The 20,009-nt window shown below is 32.0% G+C and overlaps 1 protein-coding gene across 1 annotated transcript; it reads left to right on the top strand.

The window, feature by feature from the left end:
• Positions 1 to 751: 751 nt before the first annotated feature.
• LOC124913764 (protein ROOT HAIR DEFECTIVE 3 homolog 1-like) lies at positions 752 to 19,807 on the top strand. Its single transcript, XM_047454183.1, has 18 exons — positions 752 to 771; positions 1,228 to 1,291; positions 1,594 to 1,641; positions 1,822 to 1,884; positions 1,989 to 2,045; positions 2,152 to 2,301; positions 2,594 to 2,662; positions 2,774 to 2,865; positions 2,991 to 3,069; positions 3,159 to 3,318; positions 3,419 to 3,806; positions 3,910 to 4,009; positions 4,094 to 4,231; positions 4,326 to 4,439; positions 4,533 to 4,568; positions 18,611 to 18,850; positions 18,928 to 19,164; positions 19,565 to 19,807. The coding sequence occupies exons 1-18, from the start codon at positions 752 to 754 to the stop codon at positions 19,805 to 19,807; spliced, it is 2,298 nt and encodes a 765-aa protein (XP_047310139.1).
• Positions 19,808 to 20,009: the final 202 nt, after the last annotated feature.

Below are 20,009 nucleotides of genomic sequence, written 5' to 3'. Positions count from 1 at the left end.
TGATGTTTGATTTTGGCTAATAGTTCATTGCCCTTTTGAAACTTTTTTACACAAATATTATGATTTATTAGTTGGGCTTAAATAAGTACTCATCTCATAATATCATTGCATCAATATTTTAAAATGAAAAAAATAGTTATATTAAAGAAATGAAGAAATGAATATTAATATGAAGAAGACTGACTTAGTACACGATACCAACCAAACAAGACCTTAAAATGCACATGTTGCCATGTTGGAGTCTATATAAATGAGAGGATCGGGAAGAATTGGAATTCACACCATTCTCATTCTATCATTACCATTAATCCAAATTTTCACTAATATTTGTCTCTTTCTCTCTTCATCATTTGCATTCAGCTGAGAGCCTGAGATTTATGGGTATTTATTTCTCTCTATTTAATTTAATATTGTTAATTATTTGAGGGTTAATATTAATTTATTAATTAATTAATTAATATACATTTTAGGTGAGGAGGAAATCAAGTGTGTGTCGGCACACCTTATTGATGGAGATGGTAATATCGACGAGAAAGGCTTGATTGAGTTCTCCGAGTTAACCAGCCTTAGTAAATCGGGACTCAATTATACCACTGTTGCTATTATGGGCCCACAAAGTAGCGGTTAGTACACTTTTTTTTTTTTTTTTTTAATTTAACAAATATAATCATTTTTAATTTTACACTTAAAATAAATGGTTTCAGGGAAAAGTACTCTACTGAATCATCTATTTAAATCCAATTTTATAATGATGGATGCCGAGAAGGGCAGGTAGCTAGATAGATTATTTATCACTTTAATTCTTTATTATAATTAATAATTAATTAATTAATTAATGGTGTACACATATCTTCACGGTAGAACTCAAACAACACATGGAATTTGGCTTGCAAAATCTCCTATAATTGATCGATGTACTATTATCATGGATTTGGAGGGTAACGACGGAAGAGAGCGTGGAGATGTACGATACAAAATCTCTTGTCTTATAAATAAATATATATTAATTATAATAACCTTTAATTAGTTAATTGATTATATTTAATTAATTAATTAATTTCAGGACCATAACTTCGAAATGAAGATTGCACTATTTTCCCTAGTTCTCTCCGACATACTTTTGATTAATATGTAAGCTTAATTAGTTATCTACCTCAATTTTCATTCAATATATATGTATGATCTCTTTTTCTTTTCATCAGTTTGTTTATTTGTTATATTAAATAGGTGGTTTCAAGATGTCGGACGTGATAAAGCGGCTAACAAACCATTATTAAGAATTATATTTCAGGTATCTCAATTAATTATTCATCATTTTATTTACATTATATATATATATATATATATATATATATATATATATAAAAAGCTCATTTTTCATTATTATTTAATAAATATTTTATAATTATATGCATACATATCTTCAGGCGATGTTGCGATTATTTACCCCACGGAAGACAACATTATTATTTGTTATTCGTGACATGGGAATGGTACTGAGTCAATTTATTTAACGAGGATATTTTGATTGATGCCTAAAATATTTTTCAAGATAATAATCATTTGTATATTTTTGTGCACATATGCATGTAGACCCCTCTCGTATTGCTTTCGGCTAGCCTATTGGAAGACACTTTGGAGGTATAATATTAATTTGGGCAAGTTAGATTATTAATATATATATATATATATATATATATATATATATATATATATATATATATATATATATATATATATATATATATATATATACTAAATTTGAAAAGGTGGATAAATTACTTAGATTTTTGGTTTTAAATATTAAAAATATGATTGCAGATCTGGAATAATATTCCCAAGCCAAAAGATAAACAGCACGCTTCATTTCACGATTACTTCGTTGTGAGCTTAATTAATTAATTATTATAAATAATTAATCATCCTCTAATTTTATTGATTCATCTATCCATCCATTTATATAACTAATTAACAATAATTAACAACAGCTTGATGTGGTGGGGTTATCTCACTATCAGCATGCCAAAGATAAATTCATAGAAGATGTGAGTAATTATTCATTCTTTCAAAAACAAATACGTTTAAATATATTTATGATATCCTAATATTAAATAATTTACACCACACTATTGATGATGAATGATATTTAAGGTGAACGAATTAAGGAAACGATTCTCTTCTCCGTCCGAGGCATCCTTACAGACTAAGCCTTTAGTTCCCGCCGTCGACTTTGTTAGGAGCACATCCGAGATATGGGATAGAGTTGTTAATGATAAAGCTCTCGACATTCCTTCTCACAAGGTCATTTTAATTAATTAATAAGCTATTATTTTATTGATCACATATAAATTCATTTTGTCAATAATTGTGTAATCAATTCATTTATTTATTATCCACATATATAATGTAGTATTATTGGTTGAAGGTGTTTGTTTAATTTATGTTTAAATTGATTTTATGACATGGTTAAAGAACAATTGTATGAATTAATTCTACAAAATGTTCCTTGCAATATATGGATTATTGAAAAGTTTATCAACTTAAAAAAACTAAACAAAACTATATATGTTTTCACGATTATGGTTATTTGTAGGTGATGATTGCTAAAGTTAGATGTGAACAAATTGACAATGATAAATTTGATGGGTTCATTGTTAATGAGGTATGAATATAATAATAGTTAATTAATGTTATATTATTGTTAGAATATTTTCTAATATATTAGGTAGAAATGTTATTAAATATAATAGTCTGATCAATTTATAATTTGAAGGAATGGTCTCAACTGAAAGTAGCCGTTAATAATCCTCCAGTGTCGTGTTTTGGAATAAAAGTTACTTCAATGGTTGACAAATGTTTAGCCGAGTAAGTCAATATTAAGCCTAATCTTTTTTAGTCGGTATATTTGTTTTCTATATAAAATATAATGCTATTATTATAATCCTTATAATGATTTCATATGCATTAATTAAGTTAATTAATCATTTCAGATACGAGGAAGAAGCCGAATTTTATGATGAAGTTGTTAAGGCGGATCATAGAGAAAAACTAAAACAACGTTTGTTGCAAGTAATTAACATCTCTCTTAGCTCTAAATATTTGAAATATATAATAAACTAATCTCGATTAAATAATAATATTGCATCCATGCATGTTAGGAAATCAAACCGATACTTGGGTCTTTAATGGACAACATATCTTCCCAAGCTCTAGAAGCCTTCAAATTTAATCTAGACCAAGATTTGAATGGAGGGAAAATTTTCCGTGAGGCTGCAGATTGGTCTAAGTTGCTGGTGAAATTTGATTCTGATTACAAAGGTATATATATATATATTAATTTGATAGCTACAATATTTATTCATCATGAATTAATATTCTCTCAATTATAATAATTAATTAACTGGTTATATATATATAGATTCAAAGATTGAACAATCCGAATGGACATCTACGAAAGTAAGAGATAAGTTGGTGTCTCAAATAAATAGTCACGTGGATTCCATTAGGTCAATGAAAAAAAATGAGCTGACAAATCATGTTAAGTTGAAAATAGAAAGTGGGTTGACTGAATCTATGGGAGCTATTCTGAACAAACCTGGAAATAGTATGTGGGTCAATCTTAGAGAACTCTTTCGACGCGAGACAGACTCAGCTTGCTCTGAGTTTAGGGTTGGCCTAGAGAAGTTGGGCACAAATGACACTGCTAAGGTAGAAGCAGATGAAATGCTCAAGGACTATGGAAGAGATATAATCGAGAAAAGTGTGAGAAAAGAAACTTATAAAATTTTACAGCTCTTGCAAGACAAGTAAGTAATTAATTAAATTATAAAGTTTTTACTTTTTTTTTTAAAATTAAGCTCATGTTTGATTTTCCAGCACTAATGATGATGATGCACAATCAATATTTAGGTTTTGTTATATCCTCTTGAATGAACCAGACTCTAGTATCCCACGATCTTGGAAAGGAAGTGACAAAATCCAGGTCATTGTTAAGACGGCTCGAGTTGAGGTATTATATATATATATATATATATACTTATTTTGTTATTTTTCTTATAATGAACTAAATCGATATAATATTATATAATTTCAGTGTGTAAATATTATGGCTGTTATGGCTATAATGCGTATGGACATTAATAAAGAAAGTGACGACATACAACAAATTCTCCATAATGCTTTACTAGAAGGAGGTGGAGAGGGTAGTCTATCATCTAATAATTGGAATGGGGTAATTATATATGTAAATTCTATTTCAATAATTTTAATGATATATAGATGAAGATGAATTATTGTATATAAAATTAATTAATTAAATTAATCAGGTGGAAGCATCGAAGACCTTGATGAGCCCAGCTGCTTGTGCAACTATTTGGGATCAATTTCTAAAATCCTCAGGCATTATCATTACTACTGTCAATCAAACTATTCAAGCAAGGGTGGGTATTTTATTTCTCCTTTTTTTTTTATCTCTCATTACTTATAACGTGTATATTGCATGGAAATAAACTGTATTATTTGTTATTTTACAGAATGATGCTGATAAAGTTGCTGCAGTTAATAATCAGGTTATTCTCAATTTTATATATAATTTTAATAGTACTATACAATTATACGCACTAGTTTGATTCAGCTTATAATTTTTGTGTTTAGCATTTACGTAATTATTTATCACAGTAATTTTCGGTATTGAGTTAACACAAAAATTATAATTAAACATAATTTTCTCCTTACCTTAAATAACAGAAACCGCAACACCAACCCAGTGTCTTTGAAATGGTTTTGCGAGCATTGTTTCCTGTCCCAGCAATCGCTATTGATTTAGTTGGCAAACTAATTTAGTACGGACACACAACATATATAGCAGCAGGTATATATTTATTTTAAAGCTTGATTAATTATTTTATATATATATATAGTGATCAAGATCTATTAATTAATTTGTATAATACAATTTCAAGATGATATGCACTAATCCTATAATTATTATGTCTATTTATATATTATTAAAGGAAAACACTGCATGCTTGGATGGTGGTGGACATAAAGGAGATATAGTTAATATGGAATTACCGAATGAATTAAGCTTCAACTTTTCAATAAATAACACTAATATATATTATTAGTGCAAATTGTGCTTTCCAGTTTATTTGATTTTGTGTAATAAATTAACAAGGGTCATTGTTGCCTTTGTGTTACAATATAATTTGTTTCTAATAAAAATGTATTGTTTTTCCTTTTGTTATAAGCTATATATTGATTTGTGTTGGATTTATCTTTAATAAAATTATTTTTCTTTTTAATTATTTAATTAACACCTCAAACATAGATTTTTACTTTTATTTTAGAAGACATGTTATTTCACTAAAACTTGTTTTTGTTTGAGTTATTAAAATATTTCAATTCAAAAAATAAATATCACTCTCACTTTTTTTCATCGATCGTATCGCCTAATTCAATTAATAAAATACTAATATTTTATTTTAAATTATTATTTTTTATTTTATCAATATATAATAATTAATACTCTTTAAGTTATTTTACCAAAAAAATCTTTACATCTTTAAAATCACCATTAATCATTACTTTTTAAATAAAAAATATTTTAGAGAATTCTAGTTATATATATATTATTTATTAATTAACTATTATTATATAATATTGGAAGAAATGAGTTCATGAGTAGGAAGATGTGAATTAAGGATTTTAAGAAGAATTGAAGCTCTTTAATGACGCAATCAAAATTAATAAAATTTTCAAAAATGTTGATATTTGTTTGAAAGTCTTTGTGCATGTCAAACATTTTTTTAGTAACACTTTGCACTCGAGTTTGAAATTTTCGGAGGTACAAAACTCCATACATGACACTACTAAAATGTGTTTTTTTCTAAAACTCCTCCGAAAATTCTGAAATATTTCGTGTAGGTCAAAAGAATTTTGTGGACTTGTAAATTTTTTGTAATTTTTCGAGTCATAAAACTTAATATATTAGCATTTCAAATTAGGCAATTTTCCATACGGGCCCTAAAAATTGTGAGAAATAAAATTATTCTTGTAGAAATTAATATTTTTGATCATTCATGAATTTTTAGAAATTTTAAAAATGATTTATAGGCTGCAATTGATTATATGAGATTGTTTGATATGAAAAATGAATTAAACAAGCCTTAATGAATTTAAAAAATGTTGAAATTGAAATTTTATAGTCAAATTGGACATATATAAAGATGGAGGGTCGAATTGGACGTGAACAAATAGTTTAAGGGTCGAAATATTTAGAATTATTGAAAATAATTCGAAATTGGAAGTTTGTGTTCAAATTGGGCTTCAATGTGTACATTGGCAGAAAGTTCAAGGGTTATATTATTTACGAATTAAATAAATTAATTTAGTAATTAAGTTTTCAGGTGGAATTTAAAAGAATTAGAAGTCGGAGGGTAAAAATCTAGGAAAAGTCTCTGACGAATGATCAATTTGTGAAGTAATGTGTTTAAATACCTCAAGTGATGGTACTTTTGGAATTATTTATCTAGGAAAACCGATAACTCAGTAAATGAGTTGAACCGCCTTACTCCTCCACTCAGTCAAGTTTTGGTTGAGTTCCTACTCGTAGGTAACCGATCATGCTACACATTGAGCTTTGAAACAAGTCAACTAGTCAAGTGTAGACCAAGTTAGAAATTTTAAAAGTTAGGCATTTTCTTGTCCCGATTTTTAGTTTCCTTGTTCAAAAGAGACTTCAAATGGCTATAACTTTTGACTTAGATCATCATTGAAAATGAACCAGAGTGCATTGGAAAGGTATTGAGGTTGACTAAAGGTTTAGTCTTTCCCATGGAGATCGAGACATGCCAGAGGTTCATGAAATTCACGATGGAACTGTTGAGAAAAACCCTGACAGAAACACAAAAGAAGAAAACAAAAGAAAGAACACTAACATAATTTGATAACAGAGTTCGGCCAAAATGTTGCATACGTCTCCTAGCACTAAGGCTATCAATTAATAAGGAATAAGAGATACAAATATTGGGTACAATAAACCAAAGTGGGGAGAGTTTCTTTTATACACTAAGAAACTTCCCCAACTCACATCATCTTCCGATGTGGGATTTATTCTACTTGTGAATATAGTTTCTTTTATATACTAAGAAACTTCTTTCACTCCCATCATCTTCCGACGTGGGATTCTAATTGTGCCAAAAATAACAAATCTCCACCTTGGCACAATTTCCAAATACTAATCTTCAATATTAAAAATAAACCTTAAGTGCTTCCAATTGGCGCTCTTCAGCGCCGACTCAAACGCGAAAGATGTTTACCAAATCTAAACAATTAGAATTGGTTTTCCCCATGACTTTCATCTCGAACTTTTTGCCCAATTGAGCCTTCAATTTGTCAACTTCATATTGGCTCTTTGATGCTATCAACATATCATCAATGTACAAGAGTAGATAGATGTAAGAATTATCTTGCAATTTGCGCAAATACACGCATGAACTGAATCTGCTTCTTGTGTACTTGTGCTCTATCATAAACTTGTCAAGTCGCTTGTACCATTGTCTCGACGATTGTTTCAACCTGCACAATGATCTGTTCAACTTGAAAACCTAATTTTCTTTATCAGCAACTTTGAATCCATCTGGTTGATAAATGTAGATTTCCTCGTTCAAATGACCGTGTATGTCTGCGGTCTTCACATCTGGTTGAGCTAGCTCCAAATTCATATGCGCTACCAATGCCAACAAAATTCTAATGGAAGAGTGTTTAACAACAGGAGAAAGTACCTCATTATAATCAACTCCTTCCTTTTGAGCGTAAGTTTTAGCTACCAATTTTGCCTTGTAGCGAACATCAAATTTTTCGGGAAATCATTCTTTCTTAGCAAAGATTTATTTACAACCAATAGCCTTCTTCCATCTTCGTAAATGCGTCAACTTGTATGTCTCATTCTTTTGAATAGATTGTATTTAATCTTCCATAACACCTCTCCTTTTTCCATTTTCAGTATTTCGACTGACATCTAAAAAAGTGGATGGAACATCATCTACGACTAGAAGTGCATAGGCCGCCATGTCAACAAACCGACCTGGTTTTTGAATAACTCGTCTTGGCCTATTCACAACAATTGATTCACGTTATTCTGAAGGTTCTTGGGTCGGAACCTCTTCCTCATTTAACTCTTCGTCTGTCGTCGGAGAGTCACTTATAACTGAGCTTACCTTTATCTGCTCAAACTCCACCTGTTGCGGAGTACAATCAATCTTGTCTGTTGTTACCTTATTCAACATTGAATAATCATCAAAAGTAACATCTCTACTGATAATGATTTTCTTTGCATCCAAACACAGATGCGATATTCTTTAACTCCCGTAGTAAATCCCATAAAAAGAGTCTTCTTTCCTCGTGGATCCAACTTTGATTCAACTAAATGATAATATACAGTAGAACCAAAAATATGAAAAAAATCATAATCACTTACAGATTTTCCAGACCATACCTCTAATGGAGTCTTGCCACCAAGTGCAGATGATGGTAGGCGATTTACCAAATGTTGAGCGTATGACACAGCTTCTGCCCAAAATTTCCTGTCTAACCTAGCTTAGACAACATACAACGAACTTTCTCCACCAATGTCATGTTCATATGTTCCGATACTCCATTCTGTTGTGGTGTTTTTCTGACTGTGAAGTGTCGAACTATGCCACACTCTTAGCAATAACTTATGGAATGGATCATTCTTGTATTCTCCACCGTTATCAGTCCAGAGTCCGGAGAATTTTGATCTTTCTTCCTATCTCGTCTTCAACATGAGTTTTCCATTTAAGAAAAATCTCAAACACTCCACCTTTATTCTTCATAGTAAACACCCAAAATCTTCTGGAAAATCATCAATAAAAGTAACAAAATAATGTCTACCTCCAAGAGAAGGAGTCTTGGCAGGTCCTTAGACATCTGAGTGCACATAGTCCAAAATACTCTTAGTATTATGGATATCAGTGCCAAATTTTACTCGTTTTTGTTTTCCCAAAATACAATGTTCACAAAAATCTAATTTACAAACTTTTTCACCTTTCAGCAATCCTTGCTTGACAAGAGTTTGCATAGATTTCTCACCAGCATGCCCAATCGCATATGCCATAGCTTTGTTGCCTCTAACTCCTTATTGCTCCCGGAAGTTGATACATCTGTTGTCCCATTAACTGTACTACCTTGATAATAATACAAATTATTACTTTTTCTGATAGTTTTCAACATCACTAGCGCTCCAGAGATTACCTTAAGAATTCTCTTTTCCAATTTCACATGTAGGCCTTTTGACTCCAAGGCCCCCAAAGAAATGAGATTCTTTTTCATATTCGGTATGTACCGAACATCTCTGATAATTCTGGTAGATCCGTCATCATTTCTCAGTTTGATTGAATCTATCCCTTTTATTTTACATGTACTAGCATCTCCCATGTAAACAACTCCACCATCCAGTTCCTTAAAGTCAAAGAACCACTTTAGAACTAGTGTCATATGATAAGTGTAGTTTGAGTCCAATATCCACGCATCAGGATGTGATGTTGTGTGTGACATCGATAAAGAGTATTCTGAATCTGCATCACCTTTGTTTTCTGCAACATTCGCATCTTCAGAATCTTTCTCTTTCTTCTTCAACTTTGGACAATTAATCTTCCAATGTCCTTTCTCACGACAGAAAACACATTCATCTTTGGCAACTCTACTTTCAGATCTTCTTCCTTTCCCTTTTGATTTACTTTGCTGACGGCCCCTGACCATCAATGTTTCATCTGTTGTACCTATTTTGCTTTTTCTTTTGTCATACTTTCTCAATTCATGACTATATAAAGTAGAACTTACAGCATCAAGAGAAATGTATTCCCTTCCCATGAAGTAACGTTGTTTCTAAGTGTTCAAATTCATCAAGAGGGACGATAGCAACATCAAAGCAAGATCTTCATCCTCAAACTTAACATCAAGGTTTAACAGATCTGCTACTAATTCATTAAACTTAGTAATATGTTCATTCATAGTAGTACCTGATTGGTAATTAAACCAGAACAATCTCTTCTTCATAAGGAGCTTATTTTGACCACTCTTCTTGAGAAATTTGTCCTCCAATGCTTGCCACAGTTTCTGTGCAGACGTTTCATTCTTCACGGCATACTTCTACTCTCTAGACAGGCACAATCGAATTGTTCCACACGCCAACCGATTAATGATACTCCACTCTTTTTCTTCTATACCATCTGTCTTTCCGACTTCAATAGTAACATCTAGACCCTGCTGAAAAAGACAATCTAGAACTTCACCTTGCCACATGCCAAAATGCCCAGTTCCATCAAAGATTTCCACCACAAACTTCAAATTCGACATCGGTGTCCTCATCTAGGATGAAGAAGGAGTTGACGCCCCTTTTGAAGACTCCACCATGCCAAGGACAAACCTTCGGCTTTAATACCACTTATTGGGAAAAACCCTGACAAAAACACAAGAAGAAAAACAAACAAAAGAACACTAACAGAATTTCATAACGGAGTTCGGCCAAAATGTTGTCTACGTCTCCGAGCACTAAGGCTATCAATTAATAAGGAAGAAGAGATACAAATATTGGGTGCAATAAACCAAAGAGGGGAGAGTTTATTTTATAAACTAAGAAACTTCCTCAACTCCCCTTATCTTCCGATGTGGTATTTATTCTAATTGTGAATATAGTTTCTTTTATGTACTGAGAAACTTTTTCACTCCCATCATCTTCCGATGTGGGATTCTAATTGTGCCAAAAACAACAGGAACGTCATTGACCCCGAAATGAACAGTCTAGCATATGGGTAACCTAACGTGGGATGTAGGTCGATCCACGAGTGCTTCTTGTTATCAATAAAAAGCTAACTAAAAGATCTTTCAAATGGTGCACCAGATGGTCAAGTGAGTCAAAATATACGAATTTTCAAATTCACGTCAAGGTTTAGTTCTCTCCATGATTGAAGTTAATACACTTGTATTAAGTTGTTGGGTTACATAGATCACCTTAGTCGTTGGAAGGAGACTCGAGACTGGTGTGATTATATGACTTTGTCTTAGCTTTCCAACCATAGATAAAAATCTAATTTTGAGGTCATATGGCTCAACTTATTAATTTATAACCATAAGCATGTTAGTTTGATACTATTTTGGTCGCAAAGTTTTGTACCGCTGATTTCTTAGGGTTAAGAGCTTCAAATCGAATTAGGATTCAAAGAGGCCTTCTATAGGACTCTTCAAGTTTTCAAACTTGTGGTTCGATCATCGATAATATTTCCATCAAGAATTTTTCACACTGGATAATCCCAAAGGTAGTTGATTTATATTCACTAGTAAACCTTTGCATCAAGTGGCAATGGGGAAATGGTGGTTATTTGTTTTTGGGTAGAGGAGAATCAGAGATAGTTGAGAAAAACTGTAGTCGGTCGGTGGAGGGATTAAGGAAATGGGGGACAAATGATGAATGAATTTGATAAAAAATAAATAAATTAGAATTATATAAAAGTTAATGATGTGTAAAATAACTATAATAAATAAATAATATGAAAATATTTTAACAAAATTTTACTTAAATTATTAGTGTTAACGAGGGAGTATTAAATATAACAAAATATTGTAAGTAGAGTTCTTACAATAACAAAAAATTAAGAGAGTCATAAATTTGACAAAATCTTTCTAGTAGAGTCCTAAATTTGTCATTTATCTCATTTCTAAAAGTTTTCCTGTTTTTTGTTCTCCCGGTCCAATAATCAAGTATGATCATTATACTAGACCGGACAAACTTATTTTAATTTTACGGTTTAAAAACAGGGTGTCTACAATTCTATAAATTAAAGTGGGTGCACAGAACAATTCGATTTAATTCGATAATTATCTAATAATTTTTCTCATGTTTTTTTTAAGTTATAGAACTTAAGTTATGCCCACAATAAGTTTAGTGAAATAGAGAAATAATCTCAAACGAGTCATAAAATTGAAATGATTTTTAGGATAATAAAAAAACATTTTTATAATTTTTTATTTTTTAAGAAATTTTTTAAATTGTTCAAGACATTTAATAAAGAAAGTGGTTAAGAAAAATTGAATAATAGGACAAACGACCTCAGCCAAGTTTAGGATTAGGCCTAGATGAAATATCAACGGTCTTAGTGGTTTGTGCTAAGTTCGAGATGTATCTAAAGCTTTAGGAGGCCTCGTATGCGGAATAGCCTTGGCATGGCCCGAAGGGTTTGACATGATCCCAAGTTGATTCCAAGCTAAGAAGGTAGATGACGCAGGTTTGAATCCCCAGCCTCATCGATTTCTTTTCTTCTTCCTCTAGATTTCTTGCGCGCGTTAAGGAGATGTTATCCTTCATCTAATCATCAACGTGGGTACTCAAATTCCCGACTAGCATCCTACTTGTAATTTATTTCTTCGGTTGTTCTTCATGAGAAAGCGTCAAACTCGTTCTTACCTTCCAGTAGTCAAAGCAAAGAAGACCAGAAATCTCAAAATTATACGTATGTGAGCGAAAGTTCCTTAAAATATTTAGAACTTGTCGACGACGACCATGTTGGAGAAACTGAATAAAAGCATTTGTTTAGCAATCTAAATAGACAAACTACAACAAAGGCCTACAATTTCTTTTCCCTTCTGTATAATCAAATGAGTATCTAATTCAATTGAGCAATCCAATTCAGGTAAAAACCATGGGACTCTTAGGCCACTTAAATTATCCATTATATCAATGAGTATACAAATATTGTCCAATACGAACCTAGAGTTAATCTAATAAGAAACATCAAATAACCTCATCCTAACTTGTCATTACAACATATATCATCATAATCATCAAAGATGGCTAGCCAAAAATAGAGGCAAAAGAAAACTGTGTGTGGCTTAAAGCCACTAATTAGAGAAGAACAAAAGAAGGGAGGATGTTCTCGCCTACACAAACTAACATGGTCGACTGGTCGGAGGCTAGTTGGAATCTTTCTAGAGAGAACATAGTGTGTACAGGGAAGAGAGAGCAGAGATCTGAGAGAAAGTAATTTTTTTGTGTTAATTAATGAAATTCCCTAATGAGCTTTATTTTTGGTAAAGCCCAAAATAATTTGAGTTAACCCCAACAAATCTCCCCCGTGAGCGCAACTTTGCGGGATCCAATAAACTCGCTCTCTCCCGATAATCTTCAAACTTGTTCTTAGACAAGGACTTTGTAAACATATCTTCTTTTACTTGTATGAAACTTCTCCAAGTTCAGCTCTTTTGCCTCAAGCACATCACGTATCTAATGATATCTCACATCGATGTGTTTGAATTTCGAATGAAAAACTGAATTCTTCAATAGATGAATGACACTTTGACTGTCGCAAAATAAAGGGAACTACTCTTGCTTTTGGCCCAACTCTTGTAGGAACTTCTTCATCCACAACACTTATTTACATGACTCGGTAGCTGCAATATACTCAACTTTCCTATTATATAAAACAACACACTTTTGTAATCTTGACTACCACGAATAAAACCGCCTACAGAGATAACCAAAAAACATGATACATATTTTCTTGAATCAACGTCACCTGCCATATCAGAGTCTGTAAAGCCTTCCAAAATAGTATCTCTTCTGAAGCATAAACATACTTTCGAAAGTCCTCGAAGATGTCTGAGAATCCACTTAACAACCAACTAATGTTCTTATCCCGAGTTGGAGAGATACCGACTAACAACATCAACTACGTGAGTTATGTACGTCTGATACATACCATGGCATACATAAGACTACCAATTACAGAGGCATAAGGTACATTCTTCATCTCATCTTTCTCATTTTCACTTGTAGGACATTGTTAGAACTCAACTTGAAATGACTTGCAAGTGGAACTGAAACCGGTTTTGCATTTTTCATTGCAAACCTCTCAAGTACTTTCTCAATGTACTTCTCCTACGATGGCCAAAGTGTTTTGTTCTTTCTGTCTTTTGTGATTTATATGTTTAGGATCTGCTTCACTAAACCCTAAACCTTCATCGCAATAGACTTGTTCATATCCCTTTTGAGCTTCTTAATTTTCGCAATATCTTATCCAACAATCAACATATCATCAACATAGAGTAGAAGAATAACATAATCATGAACGTCGTATCTCTTGATGAAAACACAATGATCAAAAGTAGTCTTACTATACCCATTTGCTTCCATCAAGGACTCAAATTTCATGTATCATTGTCTAGGCGCTTGGTTGAGCCCGTACAGACTTTTTCTCAACTTGCGGACAAGATCTTCTTTACCTTTAACTTTGAAACCCTTGGGTTGTTCCATATATATCTTTTCCAATAAGTCACCACGAACAAAATGCAGTCTTCACACCAAGTTGTTCAATTTCCAAATCTTGACTAGCAGTCAATGCTAACACAACTCTGATGGATGACCTCTTCACAATAAGTGAGAAAATATCTTTAAAATCAATCTTTTTTTCTGACCAAAACTCTTCAGAACTAGTCTTGCTTTGTATCGAGGTTGTGAGCTATTCTCTTGATGCTTCAACTTGAATAACCACTTTTTCTTCAAAGTTTTATTTCCTTTCAGAAGTTTCACCAAGTCATAAGTCTCGTTCTCTTGCAAGGAATTTATCTCTTCTTGTATTTCTACCGACCATTTATTCTTGTCTTCATGAAACTATACTTCTTAATATGTTTCTAGTTCTTCCCGCCAGTTAACATCACATACTCATTGGGAGGATACCTACTAAAAGGTTGTCGTTGCCTACTAGATCTTCTAATATACTGATCATCGGGTGGCTCTAAAGAACTATCATTATCTTATTCACCTTCTTCTATTGGCTCAACATCAACTAGAGGTAGGGGTGTTCAATATTTGGTCATAACCGAATATACAACCGAATTCGAATTCACCGAATTTGAATAAACTGAATTTGAATTACATTTTCGGTTTTCGAATCGAATTTTAAACCGATTCGAATTCAAATACGGTTTTCAGTTTGGTTTTCGAGTTTAGGTTTCAACTCGAAAACCAAACTGAAAACCGAATTCATTTTTATTCTTTATTTTATTATATATTATATAACTTATTACATATTATATAATAAATTATCATGGGCATCCTACTAGATCCCTACATTAAATTCATAATCCCTCATTCATTTTCTCCTTTCTCTAGTTGTACACACCTCTCAACCGCCATATATTTTCGCTATCGATATTGTTTTACTTTTGTCGTTCAATTGTCGAATATATCAATTGGCGTTAGTCACTAAGCTAAGTTTGCGTGATTTATATTTTTTTTATAATTTAAGTAGATAAGATCTCTTTAACAACTTATTTATTTTGTTAACTCTTTTAAAAAAATTATTTATTTTGTTAACTCTTAGCTTCAATATTTGGTCTAAACCGAATATCCGATCGAATTTGAACCGAATTCGAATAAATCGAATTCGAATTTATTCAAATCGGTTCGGTTTTCGAATTTGCTTAAAAAAAATAATAATTCGAAGAACCCAAATCAAAAACTCAAATAACCCGAAAACTGAACCGATGAACACCCCTAACTAGAGGAGTCTCATATACCTCAACTTGGACATTTTCTACATCAATGGGTTGTGATTGTGGTGTACGATTCCTACCATTATCGGAAAATTCCTTCTACATAGACTTTGGTAGCTAGTCTGATCTTAAAAGAATACAACATCTCTGCTTTTAATGAGTTTATTGTTAACCTGGTCCCAATATCGGTACCCAAATTTTCTCTGGCCATACCCAATAAAGATACATTGTCTTGTCTTTCTATCAAGCTTAGCTCTCTCATCTCGAGGAACATGAACAAACATTTTACAACCAAAAACTCTTAAGTGATCATAAGAGACGTCTTTACATCTCCAAAGTCTTTCTGGACGTTGCCATCTAAAGGAGTGGAGAGTGAAATGTTTATCAGATCAACCGCTGTCTTTATTGACTATCCCTAAAAGGATTTTGGCAACTTATCATGAGACAACATACAAAAGATTCTCTCATTGATAGACTTGTTCATCCTCTCCGCAACTCCATTCTGTTGAGGTATTTTTGGCACAGTCTTCAAAAGCTTGATCCCATGACTTCTACAGTATTCCACAAATGGCCCTCTATATTCACTATTATTGTCCTAACGAACAAATTTCAACTTCTTCCCAGTTTCTCTCTGCACTTTAGCGTGAAACAACATGAAGTAATCCAATGCTTGATCCTTAGTCTTCAAGCAATAATCCCACACCTTCCTTGAGCAATCATCAATAAAAGTGATGTAATAATGAGCATCACCTATAAAGTCAAGAAATCCATAACATATGTTTTTGTGAACCATATCTATGATATTTGGCTTCCTAGATGGAGAGAAACTCTTGAAGGAAACTCTATGTTGCTTACCAACTAAGAAATTTGTGCATGTCTTCAAATATGTGGACTTCAAGCACTAAAGATTGATTGTCTTGGAGAGAACTCGCATGTCATTCTGACTTAAGTGACCAAGTCACTTATACCAAAGATGTGTTGAACAATCATTCATTGTATTTGCTTCTCCCCGTAAGACTTAGCCTCTGTCACATAAAGAGAATCTACTTTCATTCCTTTAGCTATCACCAAAGACTTTAATAGCGGCCCTAAAGATTGTGGGGGCAATTAACCAAAAAAATAAATTTATTTTTATTTTTTAGTTTAGTATTTATATTTTATGTTTTATTAAATAAATATAATTATATTATTTTTAATACACTTAACATAATTTAGTTGGTTAAATGTTGTGTATCAACACTTATACAAATAACGGACAACCACTTATAAGGTTTTGTATCAATTATGATGATGCGCTAATTTCGTTGGAAACAATGAAGCATAACACATTTGCATATCTTCGTTGAGCCGGGATATTGTAAAATAACTTCTACTTTTTCGATCTCAAATGATTTGCGTACTAAAATACATGGAAATTACACTAACTTTTAATTTTATTTTATTGTGATAATCGATTAGTGATTCAAATGAACAAAAATCCGATCTTTCACCAATGGTCATATCAAACACTTGAACATAAACTATCAACTTAGAGTAATTCAAATGATATTATGGTGTGTTTGATGAGGATGGATTTGAAATTGGAATTGGAGGGGTCAATTCCAATTCAGGTGTTTGTTTGAAGAATTAAATTTAGGAATTGGATTTTGAATTTAAATTCTGATGGAATTACAAACCATGTATTTATTAGCTTTTGAATTCCGATCAAATTAGATAAGAATTGTAATTCCAACCAAACAGATTATACCAATTTCCTTTCACCTCTCTTTATCCTTCCCCATTTTCAGCCCGTAACATTTTTCTCATTTCCTTTCACCTTTCTCTCTCTTCTTCCCCATTTTCCCATTTTCCAATAACATTTTCCCCATTTTCCCGATCTATCTTCTTTCTCTTCTATTATGTAACCGGAGACGACGGGAGGCGACGGACGGCGACGGGCGACGATCTCTCACTGGCAGCGACGAGCGACGATTTCTCACTGGCAGAGACGGGCGACGATTCCTCACTGGCGGCAACGATCTCTCACTGCTTCAACATCAGGTACCTCCATATATCTCTTCAACACCCATGGAAACACTTTCTATTTTTTTTTTGTTTCTAGATCTGAATGCGATTAGATATTCTTTTCGTTGAGAATATTATCATTTCTGCAATACACAAATCATATGAAAAAGATATTTGATCTTAATGATAGGATCTTGGTATTTTGCAATAGAGTTTGAGTGATGTAATGTATTTGTGAATAGTAGTAGACCCTTTGTTTTTATATGTGATGCTTTATGATTATATTGTGGCTATTTAGGGGGCATATGATAAGATTAGATTATGTAGAATATGATAAGTGTTAGTTTGATAAATATGTTGGTTAATATCTAGTAAGATTATGACTATTAATTAGGATTTTGATTCCTAGGATTGATTATAAAATCATTTCTGATTTTTCTGCTTTAAAGTTTAAAATTATGTAATCTTAGTTTTTAAGTAAAATAGATTTAATAACTGAAGATTAGGATCATAAGATGAAATCAGGTTGAAATGAGAAATATTGAAATCTAAGTTGTGACAATTCAGGTTTGAGGCTAATAAGTTCATGTTGAATTTAGGATGAGTTAGTATTTTAATCTCAGATTGAGTAGTTTAATGTTGACACATACTAAATATCTTTTTGGTCGCCATATTGCAATAGTGGATTAGTCGCCATTAATTGCAATTGTGAATGAAGCATATGATACATATAAACCTTATTTAATTTTATTTATTTTGCAGAACGTGATATCTTATTAATGGATGATAACAGTTTAGTACAAGTAAAAAAAGAAGATTACTTCTTGATGTGATAACTCAAACCACTATTGCAATTGTGGATTGGTTACAAGAACAACCTATACCAAGAGTCCCACGATATGACACTGAGGAAAATAATGCATTAAGAAAAATATACTTAAAAAGATTATATGGAGAAAAAGACAAGACTTTTTTTGACTTATTACGATTTATAAAACACAGTTTCACTATGTTTTATGAATGGTTGCGTGAAAAGGGTTTACAAGATAATAGCAATGTGACGGTTGAAGAATCTGTAGCCATGTTCTTACTTGTACTAGGACATGGAGTAAAACTTCGGGTACTTGGAGGTATCTATATTCGTTCATTAGAGACAATTAGTAGGCGCTTTCATGAAGTACTACGCTTGGTTCTCAGTTTAAGTAAGGATTTTATAAGATTACCTAATCAAGTTGAGAATGTTGATGAGAATGATCATAAATGGAGATGGTTCAAGGTTAGTATCAAAATTAAGTTTGACATATATTTGTAGATTATTTTAGAAATTATATAGTTTAATTTTAATTTTTTTAGGATTGCCTTGGAGCTTTGGATGGAACACATGTTGAGATGATTATTCCACTTAAGGATCAAGGTAGATATCGAAATAGGAAACAACAGATAACAACTAATGTTTTGGGAGTATGTGATAGAAAGAGTTTGAAATTTCTTTATGTTCTTCCTGGATGGGAAGGTTCATCATCAGATTCAAAAGTTTTACGAAGTGCATTAGTGAGAGAAAGGGATCCATTTCTTGTGCCGACTGGTATTGTTTTTTAAATTTTATTTATATTAGTAGCATTAAGAAGACTAATAAATTTGAATTTTATTTAGGAAATTATTATCTAGTTGATGTTGGATATGCAAATACTCCCGGATTTTTTGCTCCTTATCGTTCTACTCGTTATCACCTAAATAAATGGTCAAGTCATGGTAATCGTCCTTCTAACTATAAGGAATTATTTAACCTGCGACACTCTTTAGCAAGAAATTCAGTAGAGAGAACATTTGGATTGCTGAAAAAACGATGGGCAGTACTTCGTCAACCATCATTTGTTGGTACTAATACACATGTGAATTTTTATAACATAATTATAAGAATTGGTCATATTATTTCCTTGACATAGATACACAAATATTTGTCTCAATAATTAACTTACTTGAATGACAGGTTCATATTATTAATGCTTGTTGTGTTCTTCATAACTACATTCGTAAAATTGCAAGTGAATTGGATTATCCATTGTTACATGAGGTTGATTGTGATTTGGCACAACAATCAAATGAAGTATTTGATGTGGACTATGAAGATGTCATAACAAATGTACAAGGTGGTAGTCAATGGACAAATTTTAGGGATGATATGGCAAGGGAGATGTATAGTCAATATCAAGTTAGGAGTGGTAGAACTTAATTACATGTTTTTAGTGATTTTAGTTTATGTTAAGCTAGTATAATTGTGGTGATGTGTATCTTCTTTTATCAATATAAAATCTTTGTTGGTGTCTTTTCTAATCAATCTTATATTTTCACTCTATATTTTGAAAAGATAAGGAGAATGAAGATTAAATCGTATCTCAAATGGACATCAATGATGGATAATGTGCTAACGAATG

This window comes from Impatiens glandulifera, chromosome 1 (assembly GCF_907164915.1).
Source record: "Impatiens glandulifera chromosome 1, dImpGla2.1, whole genome shotgun sequence".
Classification (NCBI taxonomy): Eukaryota; Viridiplantae; Streptophyta; class Magnoliopsida; order Ericales; family Balsaminaceae; genus Impatiens; species Impatiens glandulifera.
The sequence above is the reverse complement of the archived record's forward strand: the minus strand, read 5'-3'. Positions and strand labels throughout refer to the sequence as shown.